Source organism: Capsella rubella, unplaced genomic scaffold (genome assembly GCF_000375325.1).
Source record: "Capsella rubella cultivar Monte Gargano unplaced genomic scaffold, Caprub1_0 scaffold_7, whole genome shotgun sequence".
Lineage (NCBI taxonomy): Eukaryota > Viridiplantae > Streptophyta > Magnoliopsida > Brassicales > Brassicaceae > Capsella > Capsella rubella.
Window position 1 is genome coordinate 13,890,167 of NW_006238917.1, and position 23,867 is coordinate 13,914,033.

The 23,867-nt window shown below is 37.1% G+C and overlaps 1 protein-coding gene across 2 annotated transcripts; it reads right to left on the minus strand.

Annotated features, from left to right (window-relative positions):
- Positions 1–17,969: 17,969 nt before the first annotated feature.
- On the minus strand, positions 17,970–22,366 carry LOC17879696 (fimbrin-5). Of its 2 annotated transcripts, none has more exons than XM_006285274.2 (15): positions 22,208–22,366; positions 21,859–21,982; positions 21,597–21,767; positions 21,266–21,504; positions 21,015–21,186; positions 20,871–20,909; positions 20,664–20,732; positions 20,459–20,575; positions 20,035–20,246; positions 19,640–19,795; positions 19,369–19,568; positions 19,016–19,173; positions 18,832–18,928; positions 18,606–18,697; positions 17,970–18,517 (listed from the first exon to the last, which is right to left on the minus strand). In XM_006285274.2, exons 2-15 carry the CDS (start codon positions 21,943–21,945, stop codon positions 18,263–18,265), a joined length of 2,064 nt encoding a protein of 687 aa, XP_006285336.1. In that variant the 5' UTR covers positions 21,946–21,982; positions 22,208–22,366; the 3' UTR covers positions 17,970–18,262. The 2 variants fall into 2 exon arrangements, with proteins under 2 accessions (XP_006285336.1, XP_023634982.1); XM_023779214.1 differs by having other exon boundaries at positions 21,859–22,025.
- Positions 22,367–23,867: the final 1,501 nt, after the last annotated feature.

Here is a 23,867-nt window from a genome sequence, read left to right on the forward strand (position 1 = left end):
GATGGATTTAAGCCATTATGCTTCGAGACGGTGCTGGAATTTGAGTCCAGGGAGGAGATTGCGGTGAAGATCATATATGAAAGATTATTCGGTTATTGTCGGTTGTGTTTCAGCAGGTGTCACGATGAGGATTATTGTGATACAAGAGTTTCACTGACTTCAGGAAGAGGACAACCCGATTCAGCAGAAGATGGGGCAGCGAGGAGACACCAAAGTTATCGTGGTGCGGTGAATCAAGAGAGACGCCGTGGTGCTGAACAAGAGGACAGACCGAGAGGCTCCTCGCGAGGTTCGTCAAGAGGCAGAGACGGTGGTGAGGCGCCTAAGGGAGAGGAAACAAAACAACCAGCTGGTTCTACACATCAAAGCTACCGTGGCAGATCCGGGTACTATCAGGGAGACTCTTCTTATCGGCCTAGAAGATACAATAAGTATGAGAGAAAGGCTGTTTATGATGCAGAGGCTCGAGAAGTGGTGATGGCGGAGTCTCAAGAATCAGTTGGGAAGGCACCTCAGGCCAAGCAAGTTCGTAAAAGCTTGTTCCAGGAATTGGAAAACCCAAAGGCAGTGGAGGAACTGGTCGCTGACGATACGGTGCATAATGGGGTTGTGATAAGGGCGCCAGCTGTGGAAGAAAATGTAGAAGCTATAGAGGGTATCTTGGATGTGGTCGACACGGTGGGCGAGGTGGAAGGTTTGGGCTTAACCAACGCGGTTCCTGCTTCTGAGGTAGGTGTGGTGGCTTCCAATTTTGCCTTGGTAGGATTGGGAAATGATGCAACAAGTTGTGAGCAGGATTATGATCTTATTCTTGAAGATGCTGTGCCAAAAGAGGATGTAGGCTGCGGGAGTGAGCTGGTGGTGATGGATGGGGCTGAAGGGGAAAATTTGGAGCAGCCTAGGGACAGGGAAGTCACGGATCTTGGGGATGCAGACGCGATTATGGCAGAGAGGGTTGAGGATTTGGAAGAGAAAGTCCGGGCTGAAGTGGTTCAGGACAAAACTCGCAAGGGGAAAGCTGTAGCAGTTATGGGGGCGAGTTCTAAGAAGCGCATAGCCAATATGATTACCTCTCCACGCAAGAGAGCAGCTCCCAAGACCACAAATCCGCCAGGTGAGGGAGCCTATCCAAAGAATCGGGAGACGGATAAGGATGGACACGGTGGACCTAAACCACCGAAACCAAATACTTTTAAATGAAGGTTTTGAGCTGGAATTGCCAAGGGTTAGGGAATAAGACAACAATCGGTTATCTTCGGGACCTATGGAAAAAACATAGGCCAGACTTTTTATTTCTTTCGGAAACTAAGCAATTTTCACACTTTTTAGAACAATTTCGATGTCATGTTGGTTATGATTATGTAATAACGGTTGATCTGATTGGTTATAGTGGTGGCTTGGCTCTTCTTTATAATAATAATAATACTTTTTCTAATGTTTCTCTTATTTTTAAATCAAATCGTTTGATTGATACGGAAGCGGTTTATAAAGGAACAAAAATTTATTTATCTTTTGTGTATGGTGATCCGGTTCCTAAAAATAGATATATGGTTTGGGAACGGTTAATGAGGATTGGTTTGTCGAGAACGGCTCCATGGTTTATTATTGGTGATTTTAATGAGATTTCCGGTAATCACGAGAAACGTGGAGGTAAGCTAAGGCATGCGTCCTCTTTTCTTGCTTTTAACGGAATGATTCGAACTTGTGGTTTTATTGAGTTCCCCCATACCGGAGATTGGTTATCCTGGAGAGGTTGGAGAGATAAAAAAACCCATCAGATGCCGGCTAGATCGTGCACTAGGCAATGAAGATTGTCATGATATTTTTCACACACGGTAACAGATTATTTAGCAATGATTGGGTCTGATCATAAACCACTCCTTACAACTATGATGAAGAAAACAGCTCTCCGGAAAAATCTTTTATTTTTGATAAAAGATGGATAGGCAAAGAAGGGTTGACGGAAGCAATCGAGGTTGGGTGGAAAAGGTCTGGAGATAGAGATAACTTAACATTCATGGACAAGGTGGGTAATTGTAGGAATGCAATATCACGATGGCGGAATTTACAAGTTCCGTTTGGTCGGGAATCAATAGAGGACTTAAAAGGGAAACTTGCGATAGCCCAAGGGGATGATGGGAGTGATCCAGAGGTAATTCATGATCTTTCTATGAGCTTAAGGATGGCTTATTAGGTGGAGGAGATTTATTGGCAACAAAAGAGTAGAAATCGTTGGATGAGGGTTGGTGATAGGAATTCAAAGTTTTTTCATGCTCAGACAAAAAATAGGAGAGCTAGAAATAGAATTATCGGTTTATATAATAAAAATGATGTTTGGCATACGGAGGGGCGGGATATATATCATATAGCGTCGAAATATTTTGAGGAGTTATTCACGTCTTCTAATCCTCAGGAAATTGAGTACGCCCTTGGGAATTTATCTACGGTAATCTCGGGAGATGTCAATACCCATCTTACAGCACCATTTACAGAGAAGGAGATTTGGGATGCATTATTTATGATGCATCCGGATAAAGCGCCAGGGCCGGATGGTATGACTGCTTTGTTCTTTCAACAGGCATGGGAGGTAGTTAAGGACGATATGTTTGGGTTGGTTAATTCCTTTATACAGGATGGAATTTTTGATAGGCGCTTAAGTAAGACGAATATATGTTTAATACCTAAGGTGGAGAGGCCGACTCGGATGTCGGAAATGCGTGCAATTAGTTTATGTAATGTTGGATATAAGATTATTTCGAAAGTCCTATGCCAGCGGCTTAAAGTGGTTCTTCCGACTATTATCTCTGAGACACAATCGGCATTTGTGGCAGGAAGATTGATTTCTGATAATATTCTGATTGCTCAAGAAATGTTTCACGGTCTACGTACGAATGCGTCATGCAAGAATAATTTTATGGCTATAAAAACTGATATGAGTAAGGCGTATGATCGGGTTGAATGGGCTTTTATTGAACGGTTGTTAAGGAAATTTGGTTTTGCAGAAAAGTGGATTACTTGGATTATGTTTTGTGTGACTTCGGTGGAGTATAGTGTTCTTTTAAACGGTCAGCCTCACGGGGCCATTACACCAAAGAGAGGACTCCGACAGGGGGATCCTTTATCACCATATTTATTTATTTTATGTACAGAGGTTTTAATCAGTAATATTCGGAAAGCTGAGCAGGATAATTGTCCATCTATCTCGCACCTATTATTTGCGGATGACAGTTTATTTTTCTGCAAAACTACACGGGATCAATGTGAGGCTATTTTGGGATTGCTGAAGAAATATGAGATGGCGTCCGGACAACAAATAAATTTTACTAAGTCTTCCATCCAATTTGGCCATAAGGTGGAGGAATCTATAAGGAAGGAAATGCAGGAGATTACTGGGATTACTAATTTAGGTGGCATGGGGTCTTATTTAGGACTTCCGGAGAGTCTAGGAGGAGCCAAAACACAGGTGTTTTCTTTTGTCAGGGATAAATTGGATAATCATATAAATGGGTGGTCGGCTAAATTGTTATCTAAGGGCGGCAAGGAAATAATGATTAAATCGATTGCTTCTGCATTACCGAGCTATGTTATGTCCTGCTTTAGATTACCAAAAACGGTTACTTCCAAACTTACCAGTGCGGTGGCGAAGTATTGGTGGAGTACGAGTGGTCACTCGGGGGGGGATGCATTGGCGTGCCTGGGAGAAAATGTGTTCAAGTAAGCAGTTAGGCGGGCTCGGATTTAGGGATATTAATGATTTCAACACAGCACTTTTGGCTAAACAATTATGGAGACTGATGGAGTTTCCGGAGTCTCTATTTGCAAAGGTTTTTAAAAGTCGGTATTACAGGAATTCGGGTCCAATGGACCCAATAAGATCGTAATCTCCTTCTTATGGATGGAGAAGTATTTTATCAGCTAGATCTCTGGTAAACCGAGGGCTTATTAAACGGGTTGGAACGGGGGACACCATCGCAGTGTGGAGAGATCCTTGGATTCCAGCTCAATTCTCGAGACCAGGTATTGGTAATGGATCGTTTATGGATCCATCTCTACAATTATGTCAATTGATTGATTATCAATCAGGTACATGGAAGATTGAGGCTCTCAAAGCTATTTTCGCGCAAAGCGATGTTGAGCTGATAAGTGCCCTTAATATGATCTCCCTAGGATAGAATTCCGGTGAAGGCTGAAGATAGGTGATAGGCGACGTGAATTTGTTGATGATGATGGGTGATGAACGTGAGTGATGATATGAGAGGATTGAATGATGAAACAATGATTTGATGGAGATAGATGTTTAGGTGGTTGTATGGATTGTAACAATGAAGAGTTTCTGAATCACAAAGTGTATAGAAACCCGGAAATTTAGAACGCATTCAAGAATTCGAATTGAGAGAAAAAGTGTGACAATACTTATTCATACAACTTCTTCGCTAAAGAGAAAAGAGGCGTAGCTTTGGGTTTAAATACCCTAGGGCACGACACTCCAAACAACAAGAAGTTCAAAACCAAAACAACAAGACGTTTTAAGGAAATAATAAAAACAGCAAGAATTCCCGACGTCCTGTAGTAGTACAGAAGTCGGCTGAACTAGTACAGAAGCTTGACGACCTGTAGTAGTACAGAAGTACATTATTCCCCTTTTGTAATGATTTCTAGATAACTCGACGTAGTGATCCATTTGCCTCATTAAAAACCATGCTGAGAAAACCCATTGGGACAAAACTCAGCTATTGGAAAAAGAGTACAAACTTCTCACCTAAGTTACCTAGTCCTCATCACCGGGTGAAGTCTTCAGGTTAGATATGTTGAAGACTTGGATCCTTGGTAGGTTGAATGACCCGTCAGCTATGAATGCGTGTGCTTCCTTGGCCATCTCCTTAGCTCTTGAACGAGTGATCCTTCCCACCATCTCCGGTTTCTCTGTAGCCTCTTGCTCCGTGCTAGCCACGATCATATCATCCTCCCCCTCTTCAAAAGAATTTGTCCTCAAATCGGAATCTGCATTTCACTAAGACTGGGAAGTACTCGGTGAAATCATGATATTATGCAGCTCGGATGCCTGATCCGAAATGCACAATCACACCAGTATATGGCCCTGATATATTACGGCTACTAGCAAGGATTTGGAAAGTCCGCTGTCCACCTAAAATACAACATTTTATGTGGCAGCTTTTAACGGGTTGTATTTCAGTATCTGTAAATTTAAATAGGCGAGGGATAAATTGCGATATACTGTGTAGTCGGTGTGGCACGCAGGAGGAAACGGTAAACCACGCGATCTTTGAATGTGCTCTGGCTCGACAATCATGGGTGCTAGCCCAGGTACCAGTGGGACCTAATCAATTCCCGACCACGTCTATATATGCAAATATGGATTATCTTCAGGTTTTATCGACTTCAGATGCGCAGTTTGATTTTTATCCTGGGTTATTATGGTACATATGGAAAGCTAGGAATGGTAAAATGTTTGAGAATGTGGATAAGTGTCCGTTGGATGTCACTAAAAGAGCACAAGATGAGGCAAAGGCTTGGCGGGAGGCATAAGTTGAAGACCAAGATGTCGTAGTGGAGGCCCGGGGTAATGGTCACCGGACAATCGGCAGAGTTCCGCCTCTTGTGCCCATCTCTTTCGGTTATAGATGTTTTATTGATGGTTCTTGGAAAGACACATATAAGTTTACAGGTATAGGATGGTGTTGTCAGCAAGCTCATGATGGTTCCAGTTTTATGGGGGCTTCTAACCTCCGACAAAGCCTCACTCCTCTTCATTCAGAAGTGGAGGCTTTGGTGTGGGCCATGAGATGTATGATTGGCCACGACTTCAGAGATGTTGTTTTCTTGACGGACTGTTCTGATTTGGTGAAGATGATGTCTTCTCCTTCAGAGTGGCCGGCTTTCTCTGTTTACCTGAACGATATCCAAGCTGATAGGGAAGAATTCTCGACCTTTTCCCTTTCTCTCATCCCAATGAGTGCGAATAGTGTTGCGGATAATCTGGCTCGTCAAGTACGAGTCTTACCGTATGCTGCTAAGTTTGTGAACAACTGTCCCTTTCATTGGCTTTCTTAAAGTCAATCTTTTCGTTTGTTGTCAAAAAAAAAAAACATTATAATTATAATTTTTGTTAACTTTGAATTTTATACTTGATTTCCTATCTAAAAAACAATTTAATGTTCAATTTTATATCTAATATATATACTAAAAGGATGAAAAAGAATTAAACCTAGAGATATAATTTAAATTAAGAGGAATATAAAAAGAGTTTAAAAAAAAAATTATTCTTTGGGAATTTTTAAGGTTTCACTCTCTCCTTATTGGTCCATTTAGCATTTATTTTTAATTAAACCAAATATCTAACACACTTAATCATATACTTTAATTCATACTTGAAATCCACACTTTACTACTAAATTATAACTGAAATTATATAACTTATGAATTGACTATTTTTGTTTTCTCCATTCAATTTCAATTAACACACTATAAGTTATAATTATAGCTCCTCTAATTTAATTATTTTAGAAATATAAATTACATCATATTTTATCCTATAAATATCCATTCTTACATCCTCCTCCACCATATCTGATACCCTCAATATTTTCTATGTTTTAGTTTTTAATATTTTTTCATGGGTTGAAAGCTCAATTAAGATATCATTGTAAGAGCTTGATTATATATTTGGTTTAATATTTTGTTTTTAATTATATTTTCCTTTATTTTATGTATTTCTTCATTGTTTTCTTATACTATTAAATGTATAATACATTCTATAATAACTTTTTATGGCTATAAGAAAATTACTTTATCGATGGGATTCAAAAATATTGATTTCCGACCATCGCACCATAAGAAAATCAAGTAAAAAAAAACCATCTTCATTCTTTTACACTAGATGTTTGTTTCTTTCTCACATATTCATGTATATTTATTGGGGGAATTTCTAAAATACCCCTTTTCCAATACCACTTTTTAAAAATACCCCTCTTTCTAATTTTATAAAAAGTCACAATAAAAATTGAAATTTATCAAAAAAATATGTCTAAACTTATATTTATAGACACAAATTATCTTTACATGTGTGTAAATTTATATATATTTCATAAGTACCGTATAAATACATTTTAAAAATCATATAAAAAGCTTATAAAAACTGTGTAAACCTTTTAAAAACTTTATAATAACCATATAAATGCCGTTTAGAACCTTTTAAAAGCTTCTAAATATTTGGATTTAGTCTCCCAGTAGTAATGATGATCTTGATGTACCTTATCAACCATATAAAAGTTTATAATTTTTCATATTTGAAAAAGGGTATTTTTGAAAATGAATAGAAAAGAGGGGTATTTTTAAAAAGGGGTAAACCAAAAGGGGTATTTCTCAAAAATTCTCATATTTATTTTATTTTCAAAAGTATGTAATTATTGTATCAAAATAATTATAATTATTAAACCATTTTGTAAGACAATGAAATAAATAAAATTTTATACACGAACAAAAGTAATGTCTATGTATATTTATAAGGTTACACACATATTTGGATGAATTTCAACATTTTGAGTATTTTTTTTATAAGGTTTGAAAAGGGATAAATTTAAAAAGTGGTATTGAAAAGGGGTATTTTTAAAATTCTCTCAATATCATTTCTATTTTTATCATTAAAAATATTATTATTTTTTTATCAAAAAATACTCAAAAGTACCGAATAAAATTATTATCAAAATTGAACAATTAATTAACGAATAAATTCAAGAGATATATATGTATGCTTCTATTGTATGATTTAAATAAATAAAGCGTAAAAATTTCATAAGCATTAAAATTTATTTGTTTTATTTTTTATAAGTAATAAATAAATTAAAATTAATTAATTTAATATACAACAACCCGCGCATATGCGTGGGACATTACTTAGTTTTAACAAAAATTAACTAATTTAATTAGTTTTGTTAGTTAAGTCAACAAACCTGATTTACTTGGAAAAGTCAACAGAAGTTAGATTAAAATGTACGATTATAATGAAAAATCAGTAAAATTAGTGAATTATTTACTCAAAGCAATATTGGGGATTTTTTTTGAGATTTTTTACAATTGAGAATGTTTTGATATTTTTGTCGAGAAATTTTGGATGTAACTTCTAGTTTTCACTATATTGCATGCCTTGGTTGTCCTAAAACTAAAATGTCATCCAAAAAAAGGGGTCAAGATTTAATTATAGCTAAAAATTAGGTAAAATATATAGTAAGGTCTTTTTTTTGTCAACTATATATTAAGGTCAATTCTCACAAATACCACAAAAATAAAATTTGTTTCCAAATTTAGCCTACAATCTCCAAAGTTCCAAAAGCACCATATTTTAAAATTAACTCATAATCACTAAACACTAAACCGTACCCCCTAAAAACTATATCCTAAATGTAAAGTAGTTAATCCAAACCTTTAAAAGATTCTAAAAAATAATTTAAAATATTATATCATGTCAATTAGTTTTATTTTGAAAATATATGGAGTGTGTGCAATAATTTTCCATAAAACTTGTTTTAGTGCTATTTGAGGATATTTCTCATATAATAATCAATTAAAAATGGTTTTTAGAAAGAAATAAAAATTGCAAAAAAAAAAATAATTGAACTAGATAGTCAAATTAACATTACATAAAATAGAAAAATATTACTATTTTAGAATAAGTTATAGATCAACTAAAAAAATGATATGTTTGAATGAATAAATTAAATCAATTTTATAACTTTATTCACCATGTTTGCACTTGATTTGTTTCCAAATATGAAATTTGTAATTAATATTGTTATAGTAAAAACAAATAATCAAAAACAAACTTCTTACCCTTTGGATAAATCCAATCTATGTATTGCCAATGATAAAACATAGCATTAAAGTCATTGGGACAGAGGCAAAAGATGACGTAACAGAGATTTCTAGAGAAATTAATGATTTCATAAATGATTATTAAAAGAAAAAACCATGATGAGAAAGCAACAAAATTACACTATGATGATTTTTTCATAATATTAATTTTAGAAATTTAAATTAAATGATACAAAGATATATGTTTATGGATGTTAGTCAAATATTTAAGATAGATTCAAAGCGAGGCGATGGCGGCGGCGAGACTCTTTTAGGGTTTCACCCTTCGATGAGGATTTGGTTATGGGATTCAAGCATTTCGGTTAGATTTGGTCTCTCAAAGGATGGCTGGCAGGGTTTCGAGGAAAGGAAGGTCATCAATGTGGTTTGGATCCGGAGTATCAATCGCGAGGAGAGATCTTCTGGGTTATGGATGGGGAGATTACTCTGGCATCAGATCTATATTTCCATCTTTGGGATTTCCAGAGATTGTCTCTCGGTTCAACTATGGTTAATATGGCACTGCGGTTTAAGGAAACGAAGCGGAGAAGAAGGATTTTGCGGGGAGATAGAGATATGGGGATCACGGATCTCTGTGATGCGGATTGGGATGGGGGATTTGAGCATTTTCATTGGCAGTATTTGGGAAGATTGTATTCGGGTAATAGGGGAATTATGGAAGGCATTGATGGTTGATTTGATTCGATTCGGGCACAAGGATTTGGAAGGGATGGATTATAAATTGGATCTTCGGAGAATTTCTTGTCCATTACTCATTTGCTTCAGCTTTCTTTGCTATTATTCTTTCTTGGCTTATTGCTGGTTTTTTTCTCTTCTTTCAGTCACTATGGGTCAAAGCAATGCTCTCAATTCTGGTGGTTCCGGGAAACGGGCGGCGAGTTTGGTTCCAAGGAGGAAGGTGAAGGTCCCCTTGTTTGACAATACGGCGCTGATAGAGGGATACTCCAAGACGGTTATTGGACGTTATATGAACCCAAGGCGTCAAGACATGCAGTCTTTGCTCTTCATGCTCCCACGGATTTGGCAACTAGAGGGAAGAGTTGTCGGTGCGGATCTTGGGCTCGGTAGATTTCAATTCGACTTTGAGGAGGAAGCCGGCATTGAAGAAGTTTTCAAGATGGAGCCATTCCACTTTGATTATTGGATGCTTTCCATGGTGCGGTGGGAGCCATCAATAGAGACCTCGTATCCATCGGCTATCACCTTTTGGATCCGGGTGCTTGGGATCCCTCTCCAATATTGGGCGGATCCATCCTTCCGGTGTGTGGGTGATGCTCTCGGTCTGGTGCGGGAGGTTGATAATGACGGTGGTCGTGTACGGGTGACGGTTGACGGGTTCAAACCGCTGGTTTGTGAAACGGAGGTTGAATTTGGAACCGGCGACGAGACTACGGTGACTTTGCGATACGAGCGCCTATTTGGGTATTGTCGTATTTGCTTCAGCCTTTGTCATGATGAAGATTATTGCGAATCTCGGGTTTCCACGGATGCGTCTGCGGCGGGGGAAGATGATGATGGTCGACGTAACCAGAGCTTTAGAGGGGCGGTAGCTCAGGACCGTCGTCGAGCTTCGGACAGAGATGGTAAGCAGAAGGAGTCTCAAAAGGTGCGATCAAGTGAGGATGGAAGCAAGGGTGGGGTTTCTACGAATCTTCCGGTAACCCAGCATGGGAGCAGCAGATCGAGATCCGGCCATTTCCATGGTGAACCATCGGCTCGCCCACGGCGATACTCAAACTATGCTGCTCTTAACTCGCACAGGCGCACGGTGTATGATCCGGTCTCTAAGGAGGTTGAAATTGTGGAACCTCGGGAGGTGGTTGGTGGAGAAGTGCGGTCCAAACAGGTGCGAAAATCTTTATTTCAGGAGACCATCTCTCTGGAGGTGATTCCAGAACTGGAGACGGCAACTGTTGAGGCCAGTCTGGGGGCGGTTACCATTTCTGAGCCGGTTGCTGGTCCGGATCAGATGGCCCTGGTCTTGCAGGTGGTGAGTAGGGCAGATGCGGTGGTTAATGAGGTGGATGAGGAGCTCCAAAGTGCTCTTTCGGTGTCGCGGAGCACAGAAGTACCTTTACAAGGTGAGATAGATCACATGGAGGTTGGTGAGGATGCCTCGGTGGTGGTATCCTTGGCAATTGAGGAGGCGGCTGAGGAGACTGAGAAACTCTTGGCTTTCGAAGAAGTCGACGAGGGTTGTATGGACGAGGATGAAGGAAGATTGGACACGGTTGGTGAAGGGGATATCGAGGAGGGTGAGGTTGGTTTGGAGGGTATTGGTTTGGTTGAGGAAGGAGCGGGTGAGACGGGGGGAAGTGAGATAGAAGCAGGGCCAACCAGACGTGGGAGAGGAGGTGTGCTTCGGGGTGCAAGTTCCAGAAAACGACTTGCTCAAATGGTCACCACTCCAAGGAAGAGAGCTAATCCGAAGGCATCAGTGGGGAAGGGAGATGAGACTAAGGCAAGGGCGCCGGAGATGGATAAGGGTGGGCAAGGAGGTACAAAACCACCGAAACCAAAAAAAATTTTAGATGAGGATCCTTAGTTGGAACTGCCAAGGTTTAGGGAATAAGACTACTATCGGATATCTTCGGGATTTGTGGAAGCGTCATCGGCCGGATTTTATTTTTCTTTCGGAAACAAAGCAATTGTCTCCTTTTTTAGAAAATTTTCAATGTCATTTGGGTTACAATAATTTAATTACGGTTGATCCTTTGGGTTGTAGTGGCGGTTTAGCCCTTTTTTACAATAATAATATTAATAATGTTTCCATTTTATCTAAATCTAATAGATTGATTGATGTTGAAACGGTTTTTAAGGGTACTACAATTAATTTAACGTTTGTTTATGGTGACCCGGTTCCTAAAAACCGAGATATGGTGTGGGAAAGATTAACACGGATGGGGATAAGTAGGTGTAATCCTTGGTTTATTATCGGGGATTTCAACGTACTTACGGGTAATCACGAGAAAACGGGAGGAAAGCTACGACACCCTTCTTCTTTTCTGGATTTTAATACAATGATCAGGAATTACGGTTTTTTAGAGTTCCCTCATCTCGGTGATTGGTTATCTTGGAGAGGCTGGCGAGATAAGAAACCTATTCGGTGTCGGCTTGATAGAGCCCTGGGGAATGCTGATTGGCATGACTTATTCCAAGATACTGTTACGGAATATCTACCGATGATCGGATCGGACCATAAGCCAATTATAGCATTAGTAGCGGAGAAGCGGACTCGGGGTAAACATAGTTTTATGTTTGATAAGCGGTGGATTGGTAAGGAGGGTCTTATTGAAGCAATTAATACGGGTTGGGGTGGAGTACCAGGCCAGGGGCCACGCGTGTTTATGGATAAAGTGGCTAACTGTCGACGAGAGATATCTCGATGGAGGAAAGGTCAAGTTTCGTTTGGTAGAGATGTTATTGAGGAGTTGAAATCGAAACTCACTGCTGCTCAGGCAGATGATTCGAGTCCCCCCTCAGTTATCTATGATCTTTCGATCCGGTTGCGTGAGGCCTATAAGGATGAGGAGGTTTACTGGCAACAGAAAAGTCGAAATCGCTGGATGAAAGTAGGGGATAAAAATACAAAATACTTTCATGCGCAAACAAAAATCAGACGGGCTAGGAATCGCATTATTGGTTTGATGGATAACAATAATCATTGGAAGACTGAGGATAAGGATATTTGCAGCATTGCGACTGGATATTTTGAGAATTTGTTTACTACGACTAATCCGCAGGATTTTGATATGACTCTTGGGGAAGTTAAGGAGGTGCTCACGGACGATATTAATGAATTGCTAACTGCACAGGCTACGGAGAACGAGGTCAAAGCCGCGCTTTTTATGATGCATCCGGATAAGGCCCCAGGTCCGGATGGTATGACAGCCCTCTTTTATCAACAATCTTGAGGAGTTCTAAAACGTGATTTGGTTCATATGGTGAATTCTTTTTTCGAAGATGGATCCTTTGATAAGCGACTTAATCAAACTAATATTTGTCTCATTCCCAAGGTGGAGTGACCACGGTATATGACAGAACTCCGCCCTATTAGCTTATGTAATGTTGGTTATAAGGTCATCTCAAAGGTACTTTGTCAAAGGCTCAAGACGGTACTTCCTCGGTTGATATCGGAAACTCAAACAGCTTTCGTAGCTGGGCGTCTTATTTCAGATAATATTTTGGTAGCTCAGGAGATGTTTCATGGTCTCCGAACGAATCCCTCGTGCAAAGGTAAGTTTCTGGCAATCAAAACTGATATGAGTAAAGCCTATGATAGGGTGGAGTGGAATTTTGTGCTACAACTGCTTCGTAAATTAGGATTTGCGGAGCGGTGGATAAATTGGATTCGGTATTGTATGTCATCGGTGGAGTATCGGGTATTAATAAACGGGCAGCCTAAAGGTTCTATTACACCAGAAAGGGGTTTAAGACAAGGTGATCCGCTATCCCCGTATTTGTTTATTTTATGTACGGAAGTCCTAATTGCTAATATAAGAAGGGCGGAGCAGGATAAGTTGATTACGGGGATTAAAGTTGCAAATAAATGTCCGCCAATTTCACACCTTTTATTTGCGGACGATAGTCTGTTTTTCTGTAGAGCGACACCGGCGCAATGCACGGTTATTCTCGGTATTTTAAAGCAATATGAAAAGGTGTCGGGTCAACAAATAAATTTTGCTAAGTCCTCGGTTCAATTTGGGCACACTGTGGATGCTGCTACTAAGACGGAGCTTCACGGTCTCCTTGGGATATCTAATGTTGGGGGTATGGGTTCATACTTGGGGTTACCTCAAAGTCTTGGGAGAGCTAAAACCAAAATCTTCTCTTTTGTACGGGATCGGTTGGACCGCCATATTAGCGGTTGGTCGGCTAAGTTCCTTTCAAAGGGAGGTAAGGAAGTAATGATAAAGTCGGTGGCCTCAGCACTACCAACTTATGTGATGTCCTGTTTTCGCCTCCCGAAAACGATCACATCGAAGTTGACTAGTGCAGTGGCCAAGTTCTGGTGGAGTTCTAACGGTCAGACAGGGGGGGTGCATTGGCGGGCTTGGGATAAATTGTGTTGTAATAAAAATGAAGGAGGCTTGGGTTTTCGTGATGTAAATGATTTCAATACAGCGCTGCTAGCAAAACAACTATGGCAGTTGATTGAAGCCCCAGACTCGCTGTTTGCAAAGGTTTTCAAAGGACGGTATTATAGGAATTCTCATCCTATGGATCCAATTAAGTCTTACTCGCCATCCTATGGTTGGAGGAGTATCAGTTCAGCTAGATCTCTGGTAGCTAAAGGGCTAATTATACGAGTTGGAACAGGTGATTCTGTGTCTGTCTGGACCGATCCCTGGATCCCGGCTCAATTCCCGAGACCAGCTTTGAGTAAGGGGGCGTTTATGGACCCTTCTCTTCAGATTTCACAATTAATTGATCGTCAAACGAACTCTTGGCGGTTGGATAGATTACACGACCACTTCATTCAGGAAGATGTTGCTTTGATCAGTGCACTGCCGATTGGGAATAATCCTACAGGTAACTCCTTTGGCTGGCATTTTACAAAGAATGGGAAATATTCATTTAAGTCTGGGTATCATACGGCTCGTTTAGTAGGATCCCCGTCTACGTTACCTCAGGTTGCGGGACCGGTCCTTACACCTCTTTGTGCACAAGTCTGGAAAGTCAGGTGTCCATCCAAAATTCAACATTTTATGTGGCAACTGATAACTGGATACATTGCGGTTTCGGTGAATCTTTCGAAGAGGGGTATAAATGGTGATACTAAATGTGTTCGATGCGGAACCATGGAGGAGACAGTTAATCATGTTATTTTTGAGTGTCCTCCTGCCCGCCAAACTTGGGCTTTGAGTAATGTTCCGGTCGGTGTAATTTTGTTTCCCACAAATTCGGTCTATGCAAATTTGGATTATATCTTCAAACTCACCCAGGCCAGTGTGCAGTATGGTTTTAGCCCGTGGATTCTATGGTATATTTGGAAGGCGAGAAATGCTAAAGTTTTTGAAAATCGGGATGAAAGTCCTATGGATATCATTAAGATAGCCACCGAGGAAGCAAGAGTTTGGCAGGAAGCTCAGACTGCTGAATCAGCCACTGATCCAGTGGTGGCTGGGGTCACTGGTGGGCACTCCAATAGGTTCGGGATCTTACCCGAACCTGAGGTGGGATATCGGTGTTTTATTGATGGGTCGTGGAAGGTTTCAGATAAGTTTGCAGGTTTAGGGTGGTATTGTCATGATGTGTGTGCCTCTACGACGACTATGGGGGCTTCGAATGTTCGCCGTAGCCTATCTCCACTACACGCTGAAGTTGAAGCTTTGGTGTGGGCGATGAGGTGTATGATTGGACATAATCACAGAGATGTGATGTTTCTTACAGACTGTTCTGACTTGGTGAAGATGGTGTCTTCTCCGTCTGAGTGGCCGGCCTTCTCTGTCTACCTTGAGGATATTGCTATTGATAGGGAAGAATTTTCATCCTTCTCTATTTATTATATTTCTCGTAATCTTAATGTAAAAGCGGATTCTCTGGCGCGAAATGCTCGCACCACTCCGTTCCCTGTTAAGTATGTAAACAATTGTCCCCTGAATTAGCTCGTTTGAGCTAATTACTTGTATTGTTGACAAAAAAAAAAAAAAAAATATATATATGTTTATGGGTTGTTGTTTTTTTTAAACTCCCCGATTGTAACGTATCAATGGATTGTCTGATAGATAAACTGTAAGAATATTATTTTTATTTTTATTTTTAATGAAAACGACATTGTTTTTTGTAACTTAACAAATAATTTCAACATATATTTAACTATGTTAATTAATTATGTTAGTTAAATCAACAAACTTACTAAGCAAACTCAACAAACTGAAAATCAAGAAATCTTAGGCCTTGAATGGCAACAGTTTTTAGATTAGTTTTTGGTTTTTGATTCTAAAAAACCAAAAAAATTGGCATTCACGATTTTACTAAAAGTGATTTCCTTAAATTTAGGGAAACTAGTTTTTATCAGATTTTAACAATTCCTTCATAGAATCTAAAAACCATTTTTTTCCATATAAAACCAAAAACTAAACAAATTACCATTCAAGATTTTGCAAAAACTAAAATCTACAGCAAAAAATCAAAAACTAAAAAACTAAAAACCAAACGCCAAAAACCAAAAACCAAAAGCTAAAACTCATTTAAAAACTACGAAACATTCATGGCCTTAGGTAATTATCGACTCGAGGCACAAATGGAGATTTTTTGGCATTTTTTTACAATTGTGGATTTTTTTTGATACTTTTCTCAATAATTATTGGATATAACTTTTGATTTTCTCTATATTGTCTCAATTAGTCCTAAAACTAAACTGGCTTCCTAAAAAAATGTGCTCAAGATTAAATTCTAAGCAACATATATCAATCAATCAACAAAATAACTTGCAAGTGTATCATGGAAAAACAGAATTTTAGAAAGAACTAACAAATTGCACAAATTTTGTTTGTTAGAACTTATATAGATAGTCAAATTGGATCACATGACATAGAAGTATACGGTTATTCTGGAATAACTTATATCAATGAAGATATGATGTGTTTGAATAAATAAGTTACATACGTTATATAACTTTATTCACTATGTTTATAGCTGATTTGTTTCTAAATATGAAATTCCTAACTAATACACAATCTCTATATAAAGTAACCATATATCTAACAAATGCATGTGTTAGCAATAGCACTAACATTCATATTCACACTCAAAATATATAAAATTACAAAGAGTAAATACAAAAAAAAAAAAAAAACTAAAGAGATTATGGAGACCTAATTCAGAATGTTTTTAAAAATTTTTAAGTAAATGAAGTTAATTAGATAGTTTACCCAAATATGCCACATATGTATATCTTAACAAAATGACAACTAAAATTAGTTATAAATGTAGGAGCGCAAAAATCGAATCGAAAAAAATACGAATTTTATTAATGAGAACAATATCATAAACACATTAAAACAACATAATTTAAAAGCATAAATTAAATCACGGAGGCAATATATGATATTTTTGTCCTTAATTCAATAAATCGGCCGTAAGTGCTTCGGTCTATCACGATTTATGAATCCCAGAACTGAGAAGTTGCTTTTCTGTTATTGAGTGTGAAAAACAATGAGAGTCTCCTCCCCTTTATATAGGAGTAGCAGTAGAAAAAGATAATGCTCCAGGAAAATATCCTTGGCATATTCTGCATATTATGCAAAATATTCTCGGCATATTAATTTATTTTATTTTACATTAACATTTTAGTAAAGACTGTATAAATCAATCATTGGATTTGTTATAATTAATATTTCTAATTAAAATAAGTATTTTTACTTGATTCAATTTTAGCCAGAAATTACACCTAGACCTCAGTTTTTGAATTTATATATATATATATATATATAGGCTTTTCCTTTCTTTTCTTTTAAATTAACTCAATATTCAAAGAAATGTGTAAACTAAATCTTTGTTTTCTTTTATGCTTTTGTGCAAATAAACCTCCAAGTCGCCATTTTTTGCAGCTTTATCCTCCAAATCTAAAAAATGCAAATCAATTCTACAAAGTCAAAATAAATATGCAATATAACCCGTTTCCGTTACTATTATGTTTGTAATTTTTTTATCATGTTTGTAAAAATTTTAGAAATAATTATCAAACCAAAGCCTTCATGACTAGAAGTTCAAATTTATTTTTAGAATTTTCAAAAATAAATATATGTGGCAGTAAAATCGTTAGAAAATAAATTTATCTGGTATAATGGTTGTATTGTGTATTATCCTAGACTTAGTACATTTTTTTGGTTTTTTGGATATAGAAGGTAGAGTTGCAAAAAATGAAGACTTGGAAGGGTTAATTTGCATATAACCCTTCTTTTTAAATAAACTAAATTAACTAATAGTTGGACAAACGAAATTGTGGCATAATCCCAAAAAATACATGTGATATTTTCTATATTTAAGTTTTATTATCTCAAATATTACATGTAGCTTTAAGAAATGTGTAAATGTGTATGAGTAAACTAAAACTAATTTGGTGGCCAACAAAGTAGATTATGACTTTAATTACTATTTCCCACCATTGTTCAACAACAGAAACGATGTCCAAAAAATAAAATAAAACTTTCACAATCCAAAAAATGAGGTTTAGGTGTACACAATTAGTTTTACAATTGTGTTACCAAAACCCTCTTTTGTTTGTTTGTATACATCAAAAACCTTGTTCTTCTTTCTTTCTTTCTTTCTTTCTTTGGGTTTCCTTTGTGCCAATCAAAAATCCAATGCTCAAAACTCCACGCAACAAAAACCAAAAAAGAGCGATCAAATATAACATTCAAACGCATTATGCATCTTTATTGTTCTCACCATCAGCCTCATCCTCATCCTTGTCGGCCTTCGCCAGCGATTCTTGATCTTGCGCGGTGGGACTGGACTCGGAACCACCATCAATGGACAGATTGGTGATTTCACCAGCAACAGAGCTTGCATCACCTTCATCATTGGCATCTTCTGAGACATTAGACTCTGTGTCTGATTGTTGCTGGAGGCTCCAGTACATGATGCTGGCTGCTAAAATAAGCATCATCTTCTGGTTCACCTGTATTCACACACAAGTGAATTGATTCAGACAAAAAAAACCCCGGTAAAGCATTCAAGCCTGTTTCAACATGTATATATCTCTGTACCTCTATGATATCCTCAGGTAACAAGAATATGGAGCATCCGAGCTTTCGTGCAACACTGATGATGTATGTGGCATTCAACTTCTTATCTTCCTCTGTTTAAGTGTCCATTACAACACAAAGAAACTCACTCTTTAAAACAGTACTGACAATTAATAGAGGACATTGGACCTTAGAAAAGAAGAACCCAGAAACAATAGGCAATGAAGTTGAAACATCATAGTTTTACCTGTTTCTCCACTGGTAACGAGGCTCCAGTTGACAACTCTTGGCTCTACCGCACTAAGAAGTTCCAGAAAGAACATTCCACTTGACAGGCTCTTGTCCTAATATCAGTGAAAAGCAACAATCATAATTTTAGGTTTCTGAAGATGGCTCTCTATGAATCACATCCGTACTTGGTTGACACTTACCCTGAAGCTCTCGGCCTGACTATCTCGGCCTCCTCTCTTCACTTTCCTATTCGCCCAGTTTAGAATATCTGCATCCGTAATTTCTTTACCTTGCGAGTGAGATCTCAAGTTCTTCAGAAGTTGGAGCATCGTATATCTCATTAGTTGCCACAGAAGTGCTGCAGAATAATTGATGGAACAATAAATTACATGTCATACTACCAATTAGAATCAACCAAAATAACAGATTATCGATGAGAAGCAACGGTACTGAAAATGCTAACAGTGTTTTATCCAAGAGAAATATATTAAGCTGACGAGTAGGATAGATGGAAGTTCATTATCTTATTGGTAAGCTTTTCAGGAGAACTCACCGAGAAGTAGTTTCTTATTTCCTTGCACAATGTCATTACCAGCTACATTGACAAGAGAGAAGCGCAGTTCCTTTCCGATCTTTACAACTTCATTGCAGTTCTCAACCTTTTTGAATGGCATTTTTATGGGAGGTTTATTTGCGTGTTTCCAGTTGACCGAGCCAGGTGAAACTTTGTCGAGAACTTCAAGAAGAACCCACCTGAAGGAGATGAGGTTCAGATACAAGCATATAGAAAATAAAACATCCTCAAACAGAAATCCATAGCTCACCCATTCCTAAGATCCTCAAAAACATTATTGACATAAGTGGCAGTGCCAAGACTGTTAATCCAGAGGCGGAAACATCTTTCTTCTCGTGAAGTTTCCACATCATCTGTCATCATCTCAGCAAATGATGTCTTTGAACTGTCAACAGTCAATCCATTCCTGCAACAAAGAAAATAGAACTAGTAATGAAGCAAAACAATAAATCACTATCAGCTTTTTCTGACTCGTTTGGGAGCCCTGTCAAATCACTATCAGAGGCCTAATCAAATGCCAATACTAGCAATATTCTATCACGCAACACCAATGGGTTTTTGAGATAATTAATGTAATAAAGAAACATAAACACTGGAAAGATGAACTCAAATTGTTTAAAGCAACCTGTCAAGTTTGCTACTGACCTGTTCTGAAATATTTGTGCCACAAATGCAAGATTAAGATTTGCTGAGCCGTCCACTATATCCTTAGGAGATAGGTATCGCTTACAATCCAGCTTCTCGGCCTGCTCAAGAACCTTTTTCGCTCTTTCTGTGGGGTCTTTAGTATCTAATGCCACATGTGTACTGTGTTCTGGAGCAAGAGCATTAAGTAGGTATGCATATGCCTCACCGTCCTGAGAACAGAAAAGAAAGCTGAGATCAAGATCAGCATGAAAACACACTTCATAACATTCTTAGTTTCTATTTAAATCATGGACAGGTACCTTAAACAAGTAAAAAATGCATCATGGTCAAGACTTTTATAAAGTTGTAACTCATGAACAATGCTGGGTATAATGAAGAGAATATATGTTATTTAGTACAAAGGGTAGCAGGCCCAAGTTACCTTCACATCAGTAGAAAAATTTGTAACCTGCTTTTCATAACCAGCTTTCTTCAGATGAAAATTCATCCATTTTAGCAGAACTTTTTCAGGAGCCAATCCCATGAGCTCCTCTGCATCCTGCAACGTCATAAAGATTTTATGTAAATTCAGTCCCATGACAATAAATCCTAGTGGAAAGCGTGAAAAATAAGTCATATATATTTACCTGAGTGTCGTCCACCAGTTGGAAAAGCGAAGGCGTTTTCTTAAAATTGAGATCAGCCAACAATTGGATCTGATATTTTTTCCCCACGAACAACAAAAATGTCAGGAGTTAGTAAGTTTTATAACAAGTCAACCACTGAACAATGTAACCATCATATGATTTCCTATGAACTAGAAAAGTAATATGACACCTAGAAATGGTGAGTACCTTTATAATCTGAGATATCAACCCAAGTACGAGATATGGCTGCACAACAAGAAAGAAGAAAAAAGATCAATCAAAATTGGAAGATCAAGCAAGCACAGGAACAAAAGATTCAATATCATCATTGTTTTTCATGTAAATACTCACCCTTCCTTCAGCTATGTCCTGTGTTCCAATGTTGACCACGGTGCAGCCAATTGCTTTGGCAGAATTGAGACCTAGAGTAAGGTTCTCATTCCTCTCCCATGGGTTGAGGGTTTTCTTTGTGTTGATAGCTCGTTCGTCAATGGTCCCAGGAACGGCAACATTTATAAGCTTACTGCAAAAAGTGACAAAGATGGCTACTAAGAAATTTCAAAACGAACAGCAAAAACCAAGGAAGAAAGGAACACACATACCACAAAAGAACACCATCTTTAACAAGATCAAAGAAAGCATTGGTTGCAGGATCGATAGGAAGATAGCTCTTCAAGAAAGGATCATCTCTCAAGTAATTATTGATATGGGAAACATAGGAAGCCTTCTCAGATTCATTGATCGCATGATGAACCGTTGTAGTACTGGTTTTGAGAAACGAAGAAGAACCTTTAGTTCCTCCTGTTTTCTCGACTCCTCGGGCTTGCACACTTAAATAGGCCTATAAAAATCATCGATACATGTTCAACTTGTAAAACATGTAAAAACAACTTCCTAATTTAAATCTTCAGACTCATAGTATACAAAACATACCCGAAGAAAGGTCTCAAAATCTACTTCTTCTTCAGCATTGGAATAAGACTTGTCCAGTACAGATTTGATCTCATCCTCATCAATAGTACCATTAAAAGCTTTCAACTTTGACAACACAGGTGGTAAATCTCCGACAGTGAAACGTTGTAATTGAGTTTTGTTCGATACAAACTAAGAAATGCACCAAAAACAAAAGCTTCAATGCACAGGTTATATCATTCCTGAATCATAAGACAACCTTCAAGGATACGATCTGGATTACCTTGGATTTAAGGGTACGCAATTCCACTTGTGTAAACTGGCTCTGTAACCATGGATCAGAGACAAGAACACCAACGTAACTAGACATTTTCTCAGCTGAATCAAGACGAGACAAAAACAAATCCCTGCAACACTGATGTCTTTAATCAAACAGGAACCAGCAAAATTCTACAAGAAAGACCAAAACTTTTAAACCAGAATTGAAATGGGCAATTCGATAAACACGTAAAGCAACGATTTTTGAGATAATCATGGCGTTGATGCATCGATCCGATGTAATGGGAAGAGAAGACGATGATCAAAACCAATAAAAATCAAATCTTTAGAGAAAGAGGATGATGATAATAGACCTTAGAGACGATTGTGAGATTGAATGTGATTTGTGTTCATATTATCTCAAAGAGGATAAAGTTTTGATCTTTGGAGCTTAATGAGATCGGAGGAATAATGAATTCGTAAGTTTTCGAGCGCACGACCTGCGAAAATGATATGACAACGAGACACAGAGAGAGAGAAGAAAGGTCAGGGTTTCTATTTCGTTTTTCCTTTATTTTTCTTCATTTATTTTTAATCATAATTAAAAATTGGTTCCATTTTTTTCCCAGCATTACGTGTATTTTTATTTGTTTTCTCCCTAGGCATTGGTTACGGTTATCACGGTCACGATTTATTAACCACCGGTTATGGTTATAAATTTTTTTTACCATAACCGTAATATTTATATATACGGTTACAATGGTTACGGTTACAGTTAAATCCTGTTACGGTTAAATACAGTTACGGTTAAATACGAAAAATTTATATTTCTTACCATATCAAATAATGTTTATTTACAATACGAAATATATGTAATTATATGATTCAAATATTTATAGTATATTAGTTAAAGAAATGATTTTTGTTTAATGAAACAAAACTATAAATATATTAATTAATGGTTATGAACCTACAAATACTTAAACTAATTTGATTAATGGAAATGAGTAGTGGAGTGGATTAGAGTTACTAGTTTAGACATTTAACCATTTAAATATTGTTTTAATGAAATAATTTTTATTAAAGGTTTAACCGTACGGTTAATTAGATGGTTAACCGTACGGTTAATTACAGTATATGGGTTAACCAATGGTTTTATACGGTTACGGTTGATAACGGTTACGGTTAATTTTTTTTATAACCGTGACTGATTTATTTTTTCAGTTAACGTTTATAGTTTTTAACCGTTTTATACGGTTTGGTTACGGTTGAAAAACGGTCCAATTACGGTTAAGGTTAGATTTTAGTCATGCCTATTAATGTGGAAATGGATTTTGAATTTGACCCAAAAAAAATAATTAAAAAATACTACTTACAAAACTCAAATTAATCTAGCTTTTAATGGCGGTACATCTAAGATAACTTTTAACTTTTAGTATTTAAATTTTATATTTGTTTAACTTTATGATTTTATTGGAGTCTATCTATACTATTAATTGGGAAGGACAACTTGAAGCCAAACACCCCCAGTTTTGAAAAAAATATTTCATGAAATATATTCCAGTTGCCAAACAGAATTAATGACAGCAAAAAAAAAACAAAAACAAAAACTATCTATATTTATGGAAATCATAATAATCTTTTACCATAAAAAGTGGACAATTAAATTCAAAATTAAATATATGTAAACATATCTATTTTGAATATACATAAACATATTTAATATTTTAATATACTTTCGAAATTAATAATTTATATAGAATGAAATCTAATAAAACAAAATCATCATATATCTAAAAAACAAAAATAACATTTTTTTAGAAAAATAAAAAGATAAAAAATATGTTAGCATATGAAATAATCAACTAATCAAATTCTACATAGTATATATACATAACTGATCATATCATCAAATTTTTTAAAATTATATAATTTTAAAATATAAATAAAATTTAAATAAATCAATAATTAAATATTTGTTTGCTAAAATCATGCAAATAAACATTCTATATCACATAAATTTCTTATATCTAT

Coding starts and splice junctions, on each gene's coding strand:
- LOC17879696 (XM_006285274.2), bottom strand. CDS start 21,945: ATGTCTAGTTACGTTGGTGTTCTTGTCTCTGATCCATGGTTACAGAGC. Junction 21,505..21,596: donor ATTTTGAGACCTTTCTTCGG/GTATGTTTTGTA, acceptor TGATTTTTATAG/GCCTATTTAAGTGTGCAAGC. Junction 20,576..20,663: donor AACTGGTGGACGACACTCAG/GTAAATATATAT, acceptor ATGACGTTGCAG/GATGCAGAGGAGCTCATGGG.